Here is a 15703-nt window from a genome sequence, read left to right on the forward strand (position 1 = left end):
GAGGACTGAGCTCTCATTGGCCAGTCCCCTGTTAGACTCAAAGTAAGGGGATTGGATCAAATGATCTCTGAAGTCTCCTCCAGTTCTAGAACCATTTGATTTACTTAGATAATTAATAAAAAGACCTATGTGGGAGTGGATCCAGGATGTCAGAAAGAGAGGAGGAAGCCTGGCTCCTCACACACCCCATAGAAAACACCAAAGAGAAGAAAAATGGCTAAAATGGTAAATGGCTAAAATGAAAACCAATAAAATTTTAGAGGAGCAAAGCTGAAGGCAATTCTGTTTTTTAAAAAATACTATTAACTAGCTGAATGAGCTAATATATCAGAAATACTAGAGGTGGAAAAAGAAACCAGACGTAGATATTCCAATCAATCAATGTTCCCATCAGTTTTGTTGTTCATTCATTTCAATAGCATTTGGTTCTTTGTAATCCCATTTGAGGTTTTCTTGGGAAAGACACTGGAGTAGTTTGGCATTTCCTTTTCCAGATCATTTTACAGATGAGGAAACTGAGGCAAACAGGGTGAAGTGACTTGCCCAGGGTCACACAGCTAGTCTGAGGCTGGATTTGAACTCAGGTCTTCCCTGACTCCAGGCACAGCATTTCTATCCACTGCACCACCTAGCTGCCTGATCTACAAGATATTCCAATCAATGAAGAACCAATCAATTAAGAACCTTACATGTGTTATTAAGCACCTGCTATGTGCCAGGCACTGTGCTATTTGGCCAGGGATAAAAACAAAAATAGAATAGCCCCTGCACTCAGGGAGTTTATATTTTAACATGACAATGTGTATATATGAGCATATAAACAAAATATGGACCAAGTAAACACAAAGCAATTTGGGGAAGGAGCAGGACGTTAGTTGTGGGGGGAGTGAGGAAAAGCCTCATGGAGGAGAAGGCACTTGAGCTGAACTTTGAAGGAAAGTAAAGATCCAGAGAGGGAGAGAGGAGAGTGGAGTGCATTCCAGGCATGGGAGAGGACAGCTCATGCCCAAGAAAGAGATGAGTGTTATTTGTGAAGAGCTTTGAGAAGTCTGGTTTGACGTGATCAGGAAATGTGTGAAGGGAAGTAATGTATCACAAGCTTGGGGAAGTAGACTAGAGCCAGGCTGGAAAGGGCTTTTAATGCCAAACAGAGGAGATTATATTTGGTTCTAAAGTTAATAGAAAGCACCCTATTAAAAGAAATGAAACATAAACTGGGAAAGCTAAGAAAACCACAAAGTCCGTTTTAAAAGTTGAAGAAAGTAAAAACTCTCTCACACACACAAAGTTGAAGTGAGAATTTTAAAAACAAAATTGAGAATTATTAAAAATTAAATTAGAGCAGGTAGGTGGCACAGTGGATAGAGCACTGGCCCTGGATTCAGGAGAACTTCAGTTCCAATCCAGCCTCAGACACATAGCACTTACTAGCTATGTGACCCTGGACAAGTCACTTAACCCCATTGCCTAGCCAAAAAAAAATTTTAATTAAAAAAATTTAATGAAGAAAATTATCTGTGTGGAGAATAGTATAGAAAACCTCAAAAAGAAAATGGAAGCAACTAGCATCAGATATAAGCCCAGAGCCAATGGAATTGAACCAATGCTGAGGCTCCTATGATGTCTTACATTTATGTAGTGGGCTCTGCACAGTGATAACTCTATATCTCCACCTAGACTTCCTCTGCTCCCATGCTTCAACCTTTGCCTGACATCCATTATCCTACATCCAAACTGCTCCCTGTCCCTGTCCCATACATACCCCACACACTTTTCTGGGGGATTGGAGAATGAGCAATAACTCTCAACGATGATGTTCTTCTTCCCAGGTAGCACATGCATTTAATAGGGACCTTTTGGGGTCAGTGTCTAAACCCAGAGAGATAATTCTAATGATGGAATTTCAGGTACCATGATTATCTAAAAGGAGAGATGTTCAGGGTCTTCTTCATGCCCTCCCACTACACCTACTTGTAGAGCTGGTCCCCCGTTCTAAAAACTGTTGGACAGACTGCAGACTGACCATTTGAGAGAAGATATTGCCTGCTTTTGTGCCACATGTCCTCTGTTTCTGTTTGGTTTTGTAGGAAATTGGGGTCATCTTTGGAGAATGCAGCGCTATCTTGGGGCATAACATCTTAGAGCCCGTTGTGACCTTAACAAGGTGAGTGTAACCTGTCCCCAAATTCCCATACCCCAGCATCCCATCCTGGCACTAATATTCTGCTTGTGTGCATAGGAGTGTGTGTGTGTGTGTGTGTGTGTGTGTTTAAGCAATTCTGCACAGGGTGGGTTTGGCAGTTCCAGTGAATTGGAGGGAATTTTTTTGTGTGTGAGGTGATTGGGGTTAAATGACTTGCCCAGGGTCACACAGCTAGTAAGTGTTATGTGTCTGAGGCTGGATTTGAACTCAGGTCCTCCTGACTCCAGGCGGGAGCTCTATCCACTGCACCACCTAGCTGCCCCAATTGGAGGGAATTTAAAGGGGATAGGAAAGTGATCTGTCAAGTCATTAGGATTATAATGTTATTAAGATAGCACTTTATATTTACAGAGTGTTTTAGAGTCCTAATTTTCTTGTATCCTCCAATAGAATGTAATATCTTTGAGAGCAGATAATATTTAGTCTCATCTTCTGAGCAAGGCATGAGATACAAGAAAGAGGTGGGGCAGCACAGGATTGCTTGCTGTTTGTGCAGGGCAAAGACCTAGGTGAGGCTCTGTAATAAATAAATAAATAAATAAACAAACAAACAAACAAATATAAAGAGCCTCTGGAACAAAGGGCTGCATAGTGAACTCCAACAATAGTTGGAGTCAGGAACACCTAGGTTCAAATTCTTATGATGTTTATTAGCTTGATATTCCTAAAGTGCATATCTAACTGTAGAGTCATAGATTTAGGGTTAGAAGAGACCTTAGAGACCATCTAGAGGCCATCTTCCTAATTTTACAAATGAGGAAACTGTGGCATGGAAAAGTTAAATGACTTATTCAGGATCACAATCTAGTAAAGCATCTGAGGTAGGATTTGAACTTAGGTCTTCCTGACCCCAATTTCAGTCCTCTATCTACCACTCCATACAACTTCTACTCTCCTGCTAGAATTTCTATAGCTCCCTATTGCCTCTAGGATAAAAATACAAACTTCTCTTTTGAGTCACTAAAAACCTTTCACAAGCTATCTCTGGCCTATCTTTCCTTATCTGATTACATGTGATTCCTCCACACTTACCTTCTATTCCAGCTCAGCTATCTTACTTGTTTTTCCTACTTGTCTTTCCATCTGCTATCTTCTCACCTTTATATGTCTGTCCCTCATAGCTGGGACGCTCTCTTTCCTCCCCCCTGCTTCATGAAACGCTCAGTTCCCTTACAGTCTCAGTTCAAAGGCCACATCCTTTAAGATGCCTTTCCTTATTTCTTTAGTTAGTACCCCTTGAGCCCCCAATGAGTTTGCATTTATGTGTATGTGTTTGCACAGATGTTATATTGCACACACATAGTACGTGTGTCTTTAGTAGAATGCAAGCTTCTTGAAGGCAAGAGACTGTCTCTGTATCCCCAGTGCCTGGCACATAATAGGTGCTTACTAAATATTTGTCCATTGAAATAATTTAATTTCTCCAGGTGTTAGCTTCCTCATCTGTAAAATGAGGGCAACAATACCTGTAGTTCCTACTACGGCCTGTGGTACAGTGGTGGATAGAGCTCCCAGTCTGGAGTCAGGAGGACCTGAATTAAAATCTTAGCTGAGACACTCACCATATCAAATCTTAAGTCTGTTATCCAATGTGATAGCTATCCCTCCCAGCTCAATGTCATCTACACAACTGATAAGCATGCTCTGTGAGCCTTCCTCCAAGCCAATGGAAAAATGTTGAACTGTACAGGACCAAGGACAGATCCCTGGGGCACTTCTCTATCAGTTTCCTTTCTCACATCCTACTAAATCATCACTTTACTTTTTCTCACATTTCCTACTTTATCTCACTAGTTCTGACTACCCATATGCTCTTCCATGAACTATTTTTCCTCATTCCTTTAAAAAAATATAAATTGAATTTTCATTGTTCTGTATAACAAGCTATAACGAGTCCTCATTTTACAGATAAGGAAATGGAGATGCTGAGGTTCAGAGGGGAGAAGTGACCTGTCTGGTGACACACAACTCATCCTATTCATAGGATTATAGATTTAGAGCTGGAAGGGACCTTAGAAGTCACTGAATCCAGCTTCCCACTCCTGCCTTATTTTCCAGATGAGGAAAGGAAGGTTCAGAGAGGTTTGCCCAGTGTCACACAGTTAGTGAGCAGCTGAGGTGAGATTTGAACCTAGGTCTTCCTGACTTTGGGCAGCTGTTCCACCTGCCCTGCCCTAGTTAAGCTTCTGAGAAGCCCAGAGAAGGCTTTGTCCATCTCACTTTCAATAAAAGATCAGCTTTCATTTTAGGACACAACCAGGAGTGCATTTAGAAGAGAGTGAAGAAGATAGTAGGTGTCTAAGTTCATAGCAATGATTTGGCGACCGGAAGGAGGTTTTCACAAAAGAATAAGATAGGTCAATGAAACATAAAGCTACAGGTCTTTATTAATGCCTATTTTAATTTGCCCAAAGAAAGGACCAAGGTCTAAAATGAAATTCCTGGGGATAGGGATAGGGTCAGGGGGGAGTAGGGACAAAGGATGAGGGGATCTCATTTGCCCAGGGAGGATCAGCAAACCTTGGGTATGATGGATCTTAAAGCCAAGAAAAGGAAGAGAGATGGAGATCCTTGTGAGAGACCACACTTGACCTTGACCCACACAAGTTTCTCCTGCTCTCTGCCTCTCTTCCCAGTAGATAAGTGGGGTATTTGGATCCTATACCAGAGCAGTTCAGCAAGGCTGCTGAAGGCTGTGGGTTTGGTTCTGGAATATCTGGTTGATATTCCACCTCTGATATTATATGTGGGGAGGTGCTAGGATTTCGTTTGGGGAGGCACCCAGTCACATAGCCATAGGGCATGGTAGTTTCCAGAAAAAGACAGGGTGGGAGTGTCAAAATAGAGACAGCCTGCTGCAGAGCCCTGAGTGTTCTAGGAGCTAAAAAACTAGAAAGGTTTTTTTTGACACCTCAGTGGGGAGGTAGAAACCATACTATATAAAGATGTATGAAAGTAACCAGGCATATTTAGCTTAGAAAAGAGAAAACCATGGGGAAAGATGAGTGATCTCTTCATTTAAGTGAGGAGATGATGGTAAATGTTTAACAACCAGGTCTGGGAGGGAAAAAAAGGATCTATGATGTACTTTAAAGTTTATTCTGCATTATTAACATTTTTCATCACTTTCTTAAGTCTAGACAATCAACAAAACAGTAAATCAATCCCTAATTTGTAACATTTACTGATTTCTAAGCTATAAATTCTCACACTGAAAATTTAACAACCTGCTCAGCTTTGAATTGGCTTCAGCTTACCCCTGGATGGGAGCTCTTCTGTGTGGCCCCCATGAGCAGAGGTAGAAACCATAGGTAGAAGTTTCAGGGAGAGAAATTTTGGCTCAATAAAAGGAAGAATGCCTTAATAATTTGAACTGTTTAAAGTGAAATGGACTTCATCATTAGGTCAACAACCTCAAGGATTCATTCATTCATTCAATAATGTTGAATTCTAGGAAGTACCTACTATGTGCAGAGCACTGTGTCAGGTGCTGGGGAAGATACAAAGTTTAGATAATCAACAACTTTTATTAAGCACTTACTGTGTGCAGGTCACTGTGCTAGATGCTGATGATACAGAGACAAAAGTGAGATAGTTCCTATCATCAAGGAGCATACATTCTATGGGGAGAAAGATCATGCATGTAAATAATTATATGCAAAATAAATGCAAAGTAAATGAGGAAGAAGGAGGACCACCAATGTCTGGGGGGGGGGCATTGGGAAATGCTTCATGTAGAACGTAGTGCTTGAATCTTAAAAGGAAGCAGGAAAACTAAGAGGTGGGAGTAAGGAGGGAGTGTGGACGAGTCATGGGGGAGAGCCCAGGCAGAGGCTCCTAGACAGGAGATGGAGTGCAATGGGTGAGCAAGATGGCAGGTTGGCTGTACTGGAGAGTTCACAAAGGGGAATAATCATCCTGGAAAGCTAGAATAAAGCCCAGTTGTAGAAGGCTTTAAATGCCAGATCTCAGAGGTCATCTGGTACAACTGCCTCATTTTACCAATGAAGAAATTGTGGCCCAGAGAGTCTCAGATAAGTGACTTGCTGAAGGTCACACAGGGAATAAGGGTCAGAGGCAGGGTCCTCTGACTCCAAAACCAGTGCTTTTTTTGAACTAATCTACTCTGTCCTCCAAGGAATTTATATTTCATCCTGTAGGTAGTAGTTGGGGCAGCTACATGTCCCAGTGGATAGAATTCTGGGCCTGGAGTCAGGAACACTTGAGTTCAAATCAGATACTTACAAGCTGTGTGACCCTGGGCAAGTCACTTTACCTTTTTGCCTCAGTTCATCATCTGTAAAATGAGCTGGAAAAGGAAATGGCAAACTGCTCCAGTTTCTCTGCCAAGAAAACCCCAAATGGGGTCACAGAGAGTTGGACATTACTGAAACAACTGAACAACAACATAGATAATAGTTAAAACAGTACCTATCTTCATGGACATCAGATATAGTTAAGTATAATATATGGTATTACATAGTCACATGTGTGAAGCAGGGCAGTACAGGAGCTTTGGTGGGGATGGCTGCTTTTGGGGGAATGTTTCAGAGGAAATCAAGCTTTAAGTAGGGGATTGGCTCAGCTGATCCTCCTTCCAGCTCCAGGAATCTAGATTCCTAAGCTCCAGGCCTGCAGACCCAAAGGCCTCCCTCACTTAGTGACGCTACCTGGGTCACCTCACAGGGCAATGCGAGAACAGGGCGCCAAACTGAAACACAGTGTGGTGGAGCTGGAGAAGAAGGAGGTGAAGAAGAAAGCTGGCTGCTGCTCCTGAGTCGGTGGGCTTGGCAGGCTTGGAGGGGCCAGTGGTGCAGGAAGGTGGCAGGACTCAATCCCTTCAGTTCCTCCTCCTTCCTATCTGACTTTGACAATCAACAACGGCAAGGAAAACCACGAAAATTCATGGATCTTGAGAGTATCCATCATGAAGCACTTTTTTTAAGTGCACAGAAAAAAGCAGAATGATGTTTGGAAGGAGACACAGATGAGCAAGGCAATGTGCATACTTTTGTGTTAAATTTAATACAAATTTTAAAAGAATTGTATGGAACAGACTCACAGTTTCATAGATAATCCTCTTTCTCTAGTCTTCTTTGTATATTGAAATCTTTATGTTTGCTAATTTTAAGTTCATAATAAAAATTATATGTGTATGTATATATATGTGTGTATGTGTGTATGTTCACACACATAAACACACACACACACACACACAACATATCCCAAACCTTACTGAATTGGACTCTTGGGGATTCAGAAGTTTAATAATGGAAGAATAGACTCATCTTCCTGAGTTTAAATCTAGCCTCAGACATTTATTAGCTGTGTGACCCTGGGCAAGGCACTTCACCCTATTTGCCTCATTTTCCTCACCTGTAAAATGAGCTGGAGAAGGAAATGGCAAAGCACTCCAGTATCTTTGCCAAGAAAACCCCAAATGGGGTCACGAAGAGTTGGACATGACTGAACAACAATGACAAAATAATGGAAACAAAGGCCAGGAAGACTTAGGTTCAAGTCCTACCTCTGACACATACTGACTGTGTGATCCTGGGCAAGTCACTTAACTTTTCAGTGTTCTAGAAGACTAACTAAGACCATCAATTGCAGAGAAGGTACCAACCTGCATGGATTGAGGGAATTTCCTTACATGGGAGTTCCTTATACCGATGAAATCTCAGGTCTAATTACTACCCTAATAATCAGTCCTGGGTCTCGATTGAAGTTCAGTCTTGTACTCTGAAGGAAATTTGCTTGAGCAAATTAATATCATAAAAGAAATTGCGGGCTTAAATGGTTTTAAACCACTTAAGGGAATGAACCATTTTTAGACCCAGTCAAATGTTTTAAAATAACTGAAACCTGGATGCTCATTAACCTGGCTAGGCTAATTTATTCAACAAACACTAAGCTCCTACCCTGAAGAACACTTTCCTAAGCTGAGACATATAGAGTTTAGGTAACGATGGGTCCCTATCCTCCTTGAGCTAGTTAATTACATCTTGTTCTTACCTGTTCATTAAAGCAAGTCCCGCAAGGAACTCTACTTGGCAACACAGGGTTAGTCTTATTACCATGCACTTAAAAATAATCAAAATACATTTCCTTGAAAATATTCTGCAGTTCAGACTTAGTGTTCATTGTAATTGGCGAGAAGGGCCCCTCTCACTCCTATTCATTCAAATGAGTGTATCTAGGCCCAAACAATCATGGCAGCCTATGACACAATTCCTTCTCCCTGTTCCCCAACCACAGCATCCAGCTTTAATGGGCAGCTTGCCCATTTAGGGGACATCCATCGTCCCAGTGCCCTCTGAATGCCCTCTGAAGTGATTATTTGTCCCAGCTGACAGATGGCAGGTCAGTAATTATTAAGTCTGTATGACATGTTGAGCGCAAGTCTAGCCTCAGGGCATGGAACTGTGAGAATACAGAGCAGAGACAAACCATTCTTGGGTGAATGGAAAGAAGAGACAGTGCTGTTTACTGACCAGAATGCTGGTTTGGGAGTCGGAAGACCTTTTATCTTTTCCTAATTGACTTTCCATTGCCTTCCCCACTGCAAATGTTCCCAGCCTTCTCTGATTGGAGAAGGGAGAGACTGAAAGTCTCTCTGTCTTAGTCACTGAGTGGTCTAATCTTGGTGATTCTACATCCTCAAAATATCTTGTCCCCATCTGCTTTTCTCCACTTAGACTCTCTTATATTGCCCCACTCCCTCTCAGGATAGGACTTCACCTGCTTAGCACAATGACTGGCACATGGTAAGCATTTGATAAATGCTTGTTGACTTGACCTCTGAAAAGTAGGAAATACAGGTGATGTTCCTTTACCTTCTTTATTTTACACCTCCATGTCCCTTAATACCATGCTACATTCTCTCCTCCTTTGTGCCAGTCTCTGACATCAAGACTCTCCTCATCAAGAACAGCTTCCATTCTTGAACTCTTGATCACACCCAATCATTACCCAAGCCCCCCCCTCCAGCCTCTCCCAATCACGTCTCCCCATATCTATAGACTCCTTCCCCATTGTCTACAAACAATCCAAGTCTTCCTCGTTCTCAAAAACAACAACAAAAATAATCCTTCAGCTTGGCCCAACCATACCCATAGTTATCATCCTATCACCTTTCATAGTCAAACTAATGCCCCTTTCTCTCTTCTGATCTTATTATCACCTTGGCACAAGTCCTCACCATCTCCTGTCTGGACTATTGCAATAGCTGGTCTCCCTGCCATAAGTCTTTCCTTAATCCAGACCATCTTTCACTCAGCTGTCAAAGGGATTTTCCTAAAGAACAGGTCCATTATTTTAACTTCCTCCTCAGTAAACTTCAGTGGCTCCTTATCCATCACCTCCAGGATCAAATATAAAGTCCTCTGGCTTTCAAAACTCTTCATAACCTGCCTCCCCCACCACCTTTCCAGTCTTCTTAAACCTTACACTCCTTCCAAACCCCATCCCTCACACAAACTCACATGAAATCTTCTATACAGTGATACGGGTCTCCTTGCTGTTCCTCAAAAAAAGACACTTCCTCTCCCAACTATGGGCATTTTCTATGGTTGTCCCCCATACCTGGAATGTTCTCCCTCCTCATCTCTGCCTCCTGGCTTCCTTCAAATCCCGACTAAAATCCTATTTTCTATAGAAAACTTTTTCCACTCCACCTTAATTCTAGTGCCTCCCCTCCTCTGATGATTTCAAATTTATTCTGTATATGGTTTATTTGTACATAGTAGTTTACATGTTATCTCCCTCATTAGATTGTGAGCTCTTTGAGAGCAGGGACTGTCCTTCTCCTCCCTCCCCACCCCCTTACTTTGTATTCCCAATGCTTAGCATAATGTGTGGTGCATTGAAGGAGCTTAATAAATGTTTATTGACTGAATGATTGATAAGCTCTCCACTTCTCTTCCACTCACTTTTTAGCCCATTTTCATCTGGCTTTGGATCTCGCCATGCAACTGAAATTGCCCTCTCCAAGGTACCAACTGTAGGGAGTTATAGGAGGTTTGCCTTGACTTTGGTTGAAATCAGTGGTTTTGTTGTGATCAGACAGGCATAAGAAAGTCAGGAATAAAGAACAGGAATGGAGACCATTGTATCTTTAGGCTTCACCTAGCCTTTTTGTTCTCACCTGCAGGTTCATTTGCATGAAAATCAAGGGGCAATATGGGAACTGAGGGTAGGTAGCATTATCACCCCTTCTACTGAAGGAATTGAGAGGATTGAAGCAGCAAGTGGTGGTGGAAATTGAGAGAACCACACTGACTCCATCTTGTGATTGAATTCTGAAATTAACTCAGTTCCCTTTCTATTCAATTATGGGTTTAGTCCAACTTCTGTCTCATGAGAAAACTACTCAATTGTGGAAATTGGAGGAAAATCTTATTGCATGGTTTGAACCTAGCCCTGCATGGCTGGGAAGCTGGACCACTTCTCCTTGCTGCTCAGAGACCCTTAACCTAGGTTTTGCTGAGTAGAAACCCAGTCAGACTCAAAGACAGATGCAAGGAGTTTTCTCACAATTGTACGTCTCAAGCAATGTCTGTCTTATCTGAAGACTAGCCCCATACATCAATCAGTATTGTTTCCATGTTCCTTTGATTGTTCACAAACACTTGGGGGGAGTGGGACACCTCTTTTTCTGATTTCAGGGAATTGTACCTGTTCACTCTCCCCCTCCCAACTTAGAAAGTCCCTAATCTCTCTTCCAATTAGAAATCAGATTACTTAATGTTGTATCCTGGTTGATCGTTTCCTTTTAATTAATTGGCCTAATTTGATTGTTTTTAATATGTAAAAAAACAAACAAACAAACAAACTATTCTTCCTCCACCCCCACTCCCATTCAAGGTCTAGACCTAAGCTGAAGAGGTCTGGTCGTAGTTCGTTATGCAATTGGCATGCATTGCTTAATAAATTGAAATGTTTGGAAGCTTGAACATTTGTTTCCTTAATCATTTCGTCTTTCACCTGCCACACCATCATAGAGTTCACGTGGGGATTCTGTTGAATAGAGTCTCTGAAATGCTTTCAGGGAAGACAAACAAAACTAAGTTATAAAGGACTCTGTTGTAAATCAAATAGTTTACTTGGTTCTCAAATTGTTACCACTTAATATTAATCCTAGACTAGACCATTTTGCAGGCTTTTGTTGACTACCTGACTGCAAATTTAGTCCTCCCTTACCAGGGAGAGGCTTTCTGGCTGCTGAACCCCAGCAGATGGTAGCAGAGAGCAGCAGATGTTGCTTAAGAGACTCAAGACCAGTAGATGTAGCAGTGAACAGCTCAAGGAACACAATACCCAAAGAGATACCCAGAAGAGAGTGAAGACACTGTACTTAGCAGAGACAAAACTCACCCAGCAAAGATGACTCAGCATATAGCAAAAAGCAGTATGATGGTGTCACCAGAGAACATTGGAGGTTCTGTAGCTCTAGGGGTGTGAGCTGCCCTGGTCGCAATCCATCTTTGCCATATATATCTAACCCGAAGGCTTGACTCAATGCCTATTTCCTGGTCATACATTCTCTGCATGTGTCCATTTCACCACTGATGGTGTGGTACCCAGTGGAAGAATGTACCCCTATTTGCCTGAAGAGTTTTTTTTTGCTCAATTATCTTACTCTGCCATTTAATTAAATGTCTTAAAAATTAATGCATTGGTTGGGGCCCGTGAGGATTTAAGTAGATTCTAGCTCATACCCTCAATGAGCCTCAAACCTAAGGTAGTATTCTAGGTGTTCAAGAGTCAATGGGATGCTATACAATCATATTTTAATTGATAAATGTGATGGCCTTTCTGAATCTCTATATATACCACTGATCACTTTCTCCTACTAGATCTTTCTTCCCTGGATTTTTGTGACTGCTCTCTTCTGGTTCTCTTTCTACTTTTCTGATGACTTTGTGAATTCCTTTTGCTAGATCCTACTCCTGTCATGATAAAAAAAATTAATTTTCGCTAAAGAGAAGGCAATAAACTTCTGAGCATATTCAGCTTATTAGCAAGACTAGCAATAGCCAATAAAAGGGATCCAAAGCTCCTCAGCAGCCAGGCATGCAGTTGACAGGGAAGTTCTTTTATAGTCCTGCAGAGGAAAAAAGAGACACTGATAGCAATCTGGAATAACAAAGGTATAGCTCACTTCTGATTGGTTAATGCTAAAGTCATTAACCCCAAATTACATCAGTTTATCACCAGGTGGACTAACATACTCTAGAAAGTCCCATGATTGGCAATTTCTGAGGGAGAACAGGGCACTTGTGGTTTATATGCTAGCGACTTTTGAAAGATTATAATATAGACTAGAATTTCGTGGCTGGGAACTCCTAAGGAGGAGAACTGGCAGCTGCAGGCTTGAGAAGTTCAGAGTGAATTCAAGTTCACATATTAGGGAAAAGGAACTAATACACAGCAAATTGATCATTAATACATAGTAAATTAATTAAGCCTTAATAAAATAATGAGACAGCTATGTGGTGATATGAGTAGAGCTCCAGACCTAGAATCAGGAAGACTCATCTTTCTGAGTTCAGATCTGGGCTCAGACCCTTATTAACTGTGTAACCCTGGGCAAGTCACTTTACTATGTTTGCCTCAGTTTCCTTCTCTGTAAAATGAGCTGGAGAAGCAAATAGCAAACCACTTCTTTATCTTTGCCAAGAAAATCCCAAATGGGGTCACAAAGAGTTGGACGTGACTAAAATATGACTCAACAACAAGAACAAAAATAACACAAAATAGCGGGATGTCAATTTTTAGTTCCATACCCATGTGCTCTCCCCCAACCTCGGGTGTCCCTCAGAGCTTTTTCCTGGACCCTTTTCTCATCTTTGCCCTCTCCTAGTGAACTCATCAGCTCTCACAATTTCAATGATCGTTTTATGCGGATGACTGAGATTTATGTATCTTGCCCTCATCTCTCTCCTGAGCTCTAGTCCCACGTCACCATCTGCATGTTGAACATCTGACCGGATGTTTCATAGGGCCCTCACACTCAACACGTCCAAAATGGAACTCATTTCGACACTCTCCCACCACCCCCACCTCCACCCCCAGCTTCTGTCTGCCCACTTTGAGCACTGCTATCCTCCCAGATTCAAAAATGCAGAGTCATTCTTGATTATTTACTCTCCCTCACTTCTGTTATCTAACCTTCCGGCTTCTGCAGGCTAGGAGTGACCAAGCTGCTGGAGGTCACTGACTTAGTGAGACCAAGGAAAGCAAATGACTTTGCTCAGTATCTCAAAGCATAGTGATGACAGGGTATGGTTGGGAAACTGTCATGTGTGATTTCTGTTCACTGATTTGGTTTATCGGTCTAAATCAGTCACTTGTACGGGAGGATGTGGGGGCCTTGGGGGCCTTTGGGAACAAAGTGTTACAGAGGGAGATAGGAGCCAGAGTAAAGTACACATGCCTCCAGGGCTGCCTCAAACCTCTCCTGGTATTTAGGGATCAGACTGCCTGTAGATGTAGGACACCCAGGCAGGCATGTGGACTATTTCAATAGCTACAAGTCTCTCCCCCCTCTAATGCATCTTCTATGCAGCTGCCAAAATGATTTTTTTCTAAAGTGAAGTTTTGACCACATCAAACATTACAGTGTGAACTTCTTGAGGGCAGGGGCCATGTTTTCTGCCTTTCTTTGTATTGCCAGTTCTTGGCACAGTGCCTGGTGCATAGTAAGGGCTTAATATATGCCTACTGCCTGACTGACTCTGCCCCCTTCCCTCTGCCCCCTGTGAAAAAAATTCCAACGTCTCCTTAGTATCTCTAGGATCAAATATAAATAAAGGATCTTATATTTGTGTAAATATATTCATATAAATATCTATTTAATATGGGGCAGCTAGGTGGCATAGTGGATATAACACTGGCCTTGGAAATCAGGAAGACTCATCTTCCTGAGTTCAAATCCAGCCTCAGACACTTACTAGCTGTGTGACCCTGGGCAAGTCACTTCACCTTGTTTGCCTCAGTTTCCTCATCTGTAAAAATGAGCTGGAGAAGGAAATGGTAAACCACTCTAGTATCTTTTCCAAGAAAACTCCAAAATGGAGTCACAAAGAATTGGACAGGACAGAAATGACCAAACAACAATAGCAAAATATTTAATCAATATAAATATACTTGTATATTTATATATAAACTTTATATTAATATAAAATCCTTTATTTATATTTGATCCTGGAAATAGTAGGGAGATAGCTGGAGTTTATTTTTTAATTGATTTTAATAATTGTCAGTATTTAGATAGTGCTTGAAGGTTTGTGAAGCACTTTACAAACACCTTCTGATTTTACCCTCAACACAACCCAAGGAGGTAGGTGCTATTACTATGCCCATTTTACAAATGAGAAAAGTGAAACATAGTTTAAGTGACTTGTCCAAGGTGACATAGCTAATAAGTGTCTGAGGCTGGATTTGAACTCAGGTCTTCCTAACTCCAGGTCTGGCATTCCATCCATTCTATCACTCAGCTGCCTCAGTTGGTTTTACATATAAGAAAAAGGAAACTCAAAAGTTAAATGAGTTACCCATAGTCATGCAGCCAGGAAAAGTCAGTGTTGAATCTGGGGCCTCATCATAGAATTGTAAAATGGAGAGCTAAAAGGCGCTTTAGATACCATCTAATCCAACCAGGTAGGTGGTGATATGGTTAGAGATCCAGGCCTAGAATCAGGAAGACTCATTGTCCTGAGTTCAAATCTGGACCCAGACACTTACTAGTTGGGTGACCCTAGACAAGTCACTTCATCCTGTTTGCCTCAGTTTCCTCATCTGTGAAATAAGCTGCAGAAGGAAATGGCAAACCACTCCAGCATTTTTGCCAAGAAAACTCCAAATGGGGTCACGAAGAATCATACAAGATTGAAAACCACCAATAACAGTCCAACCAATTCAGTTCAATTCAACAAAGATTTATAAAGGGTCTACTGTGTGCAAAGCATTCTGTGGGGTACTGGAGACAGAAATGTGAAAATGAGACAGTCTCTGCCCTCAAGGAACTCACCACATTGTATTATATGAATACAATGGACATACTAGTAAGTAAATTGGAAATGTCGAAGTCATCTCAAGAAGGAGAAGGCAACCACAGCTGAGGGGATCAGGAAAGGCCTCATGTAAGACAGGGAACCTGATGAAGTTGTACTTTGAAGGCAGCTAGGGGTTACACAAAGTGTGTAAGGAAAGAGTGCCTTCTAGGCATGGGAGACCCATAAGAAGTTGGGGAGATGGAACATCAAGGACAGATTGGCTAGCTAGCAGGGCAGTTGACTGGAATGGAGAATGGGTAAAGGGCAGTAGTTTGAAAGAAGACTAGAAGACCAGGTGGTGCAGTGAATAGAGCACCGGCCCTAAAGTCAGGACGACCTGAGTTCAAATTTGGCCTCAGACCAAACACTTGACACTTACTAGCTGTGTGACTCTGGGCAAGTCACTTAACCCCAATTGCCTAAAAAAAAAATTAAAAAAAAA

General features: G+C 41.7%; 1 protein-coding gene across 2 annotated transcripts in view; it reads left to right on the forward strand.

The window, feature by feature from the left end:
• Positions 1-7287, forward strand: part of RAB44 (RAB44, member RAS oncogene family) — a 57168-nt gene extending 49881 nt beyond the window's left edge. For both annotated transcript variants that reach the window (XM_027876198.1, XM_027876195.1), the window contains 2 exons: positions 2088-2164; positions 6890-7287. In XM_027876198.1, the coding sequence (XP_027731999.1) occupies positions 2088-2164; positions 6890-6980 (168 nt within the window). In that variant the 3' untranslated portion in view covers positions 6981-7287. The remainder of the gene's footprint in view (positions 1-2087; positions 2165-6889) is intronic.
• Positions 7288-15703: the final 8416 nt, after the last annotated feature.

The sequence above is a fragment of the Vombatus ursinus genome, unplaced genomic scaffold, assembly GCF_900497805.2.
Source record: "Vombatus ursinus unplaced genomic scaffold, bare-nosed wombat genome assembly UNPS02014811.1, whole genome shotgun sequence".
NCBI classification, from domain to species: Eukaryota; Metazoa; Chordata; class Mammalia; order Diprotodontia; family Vombatidae; genus Vombatus; species Vombatus ursinus.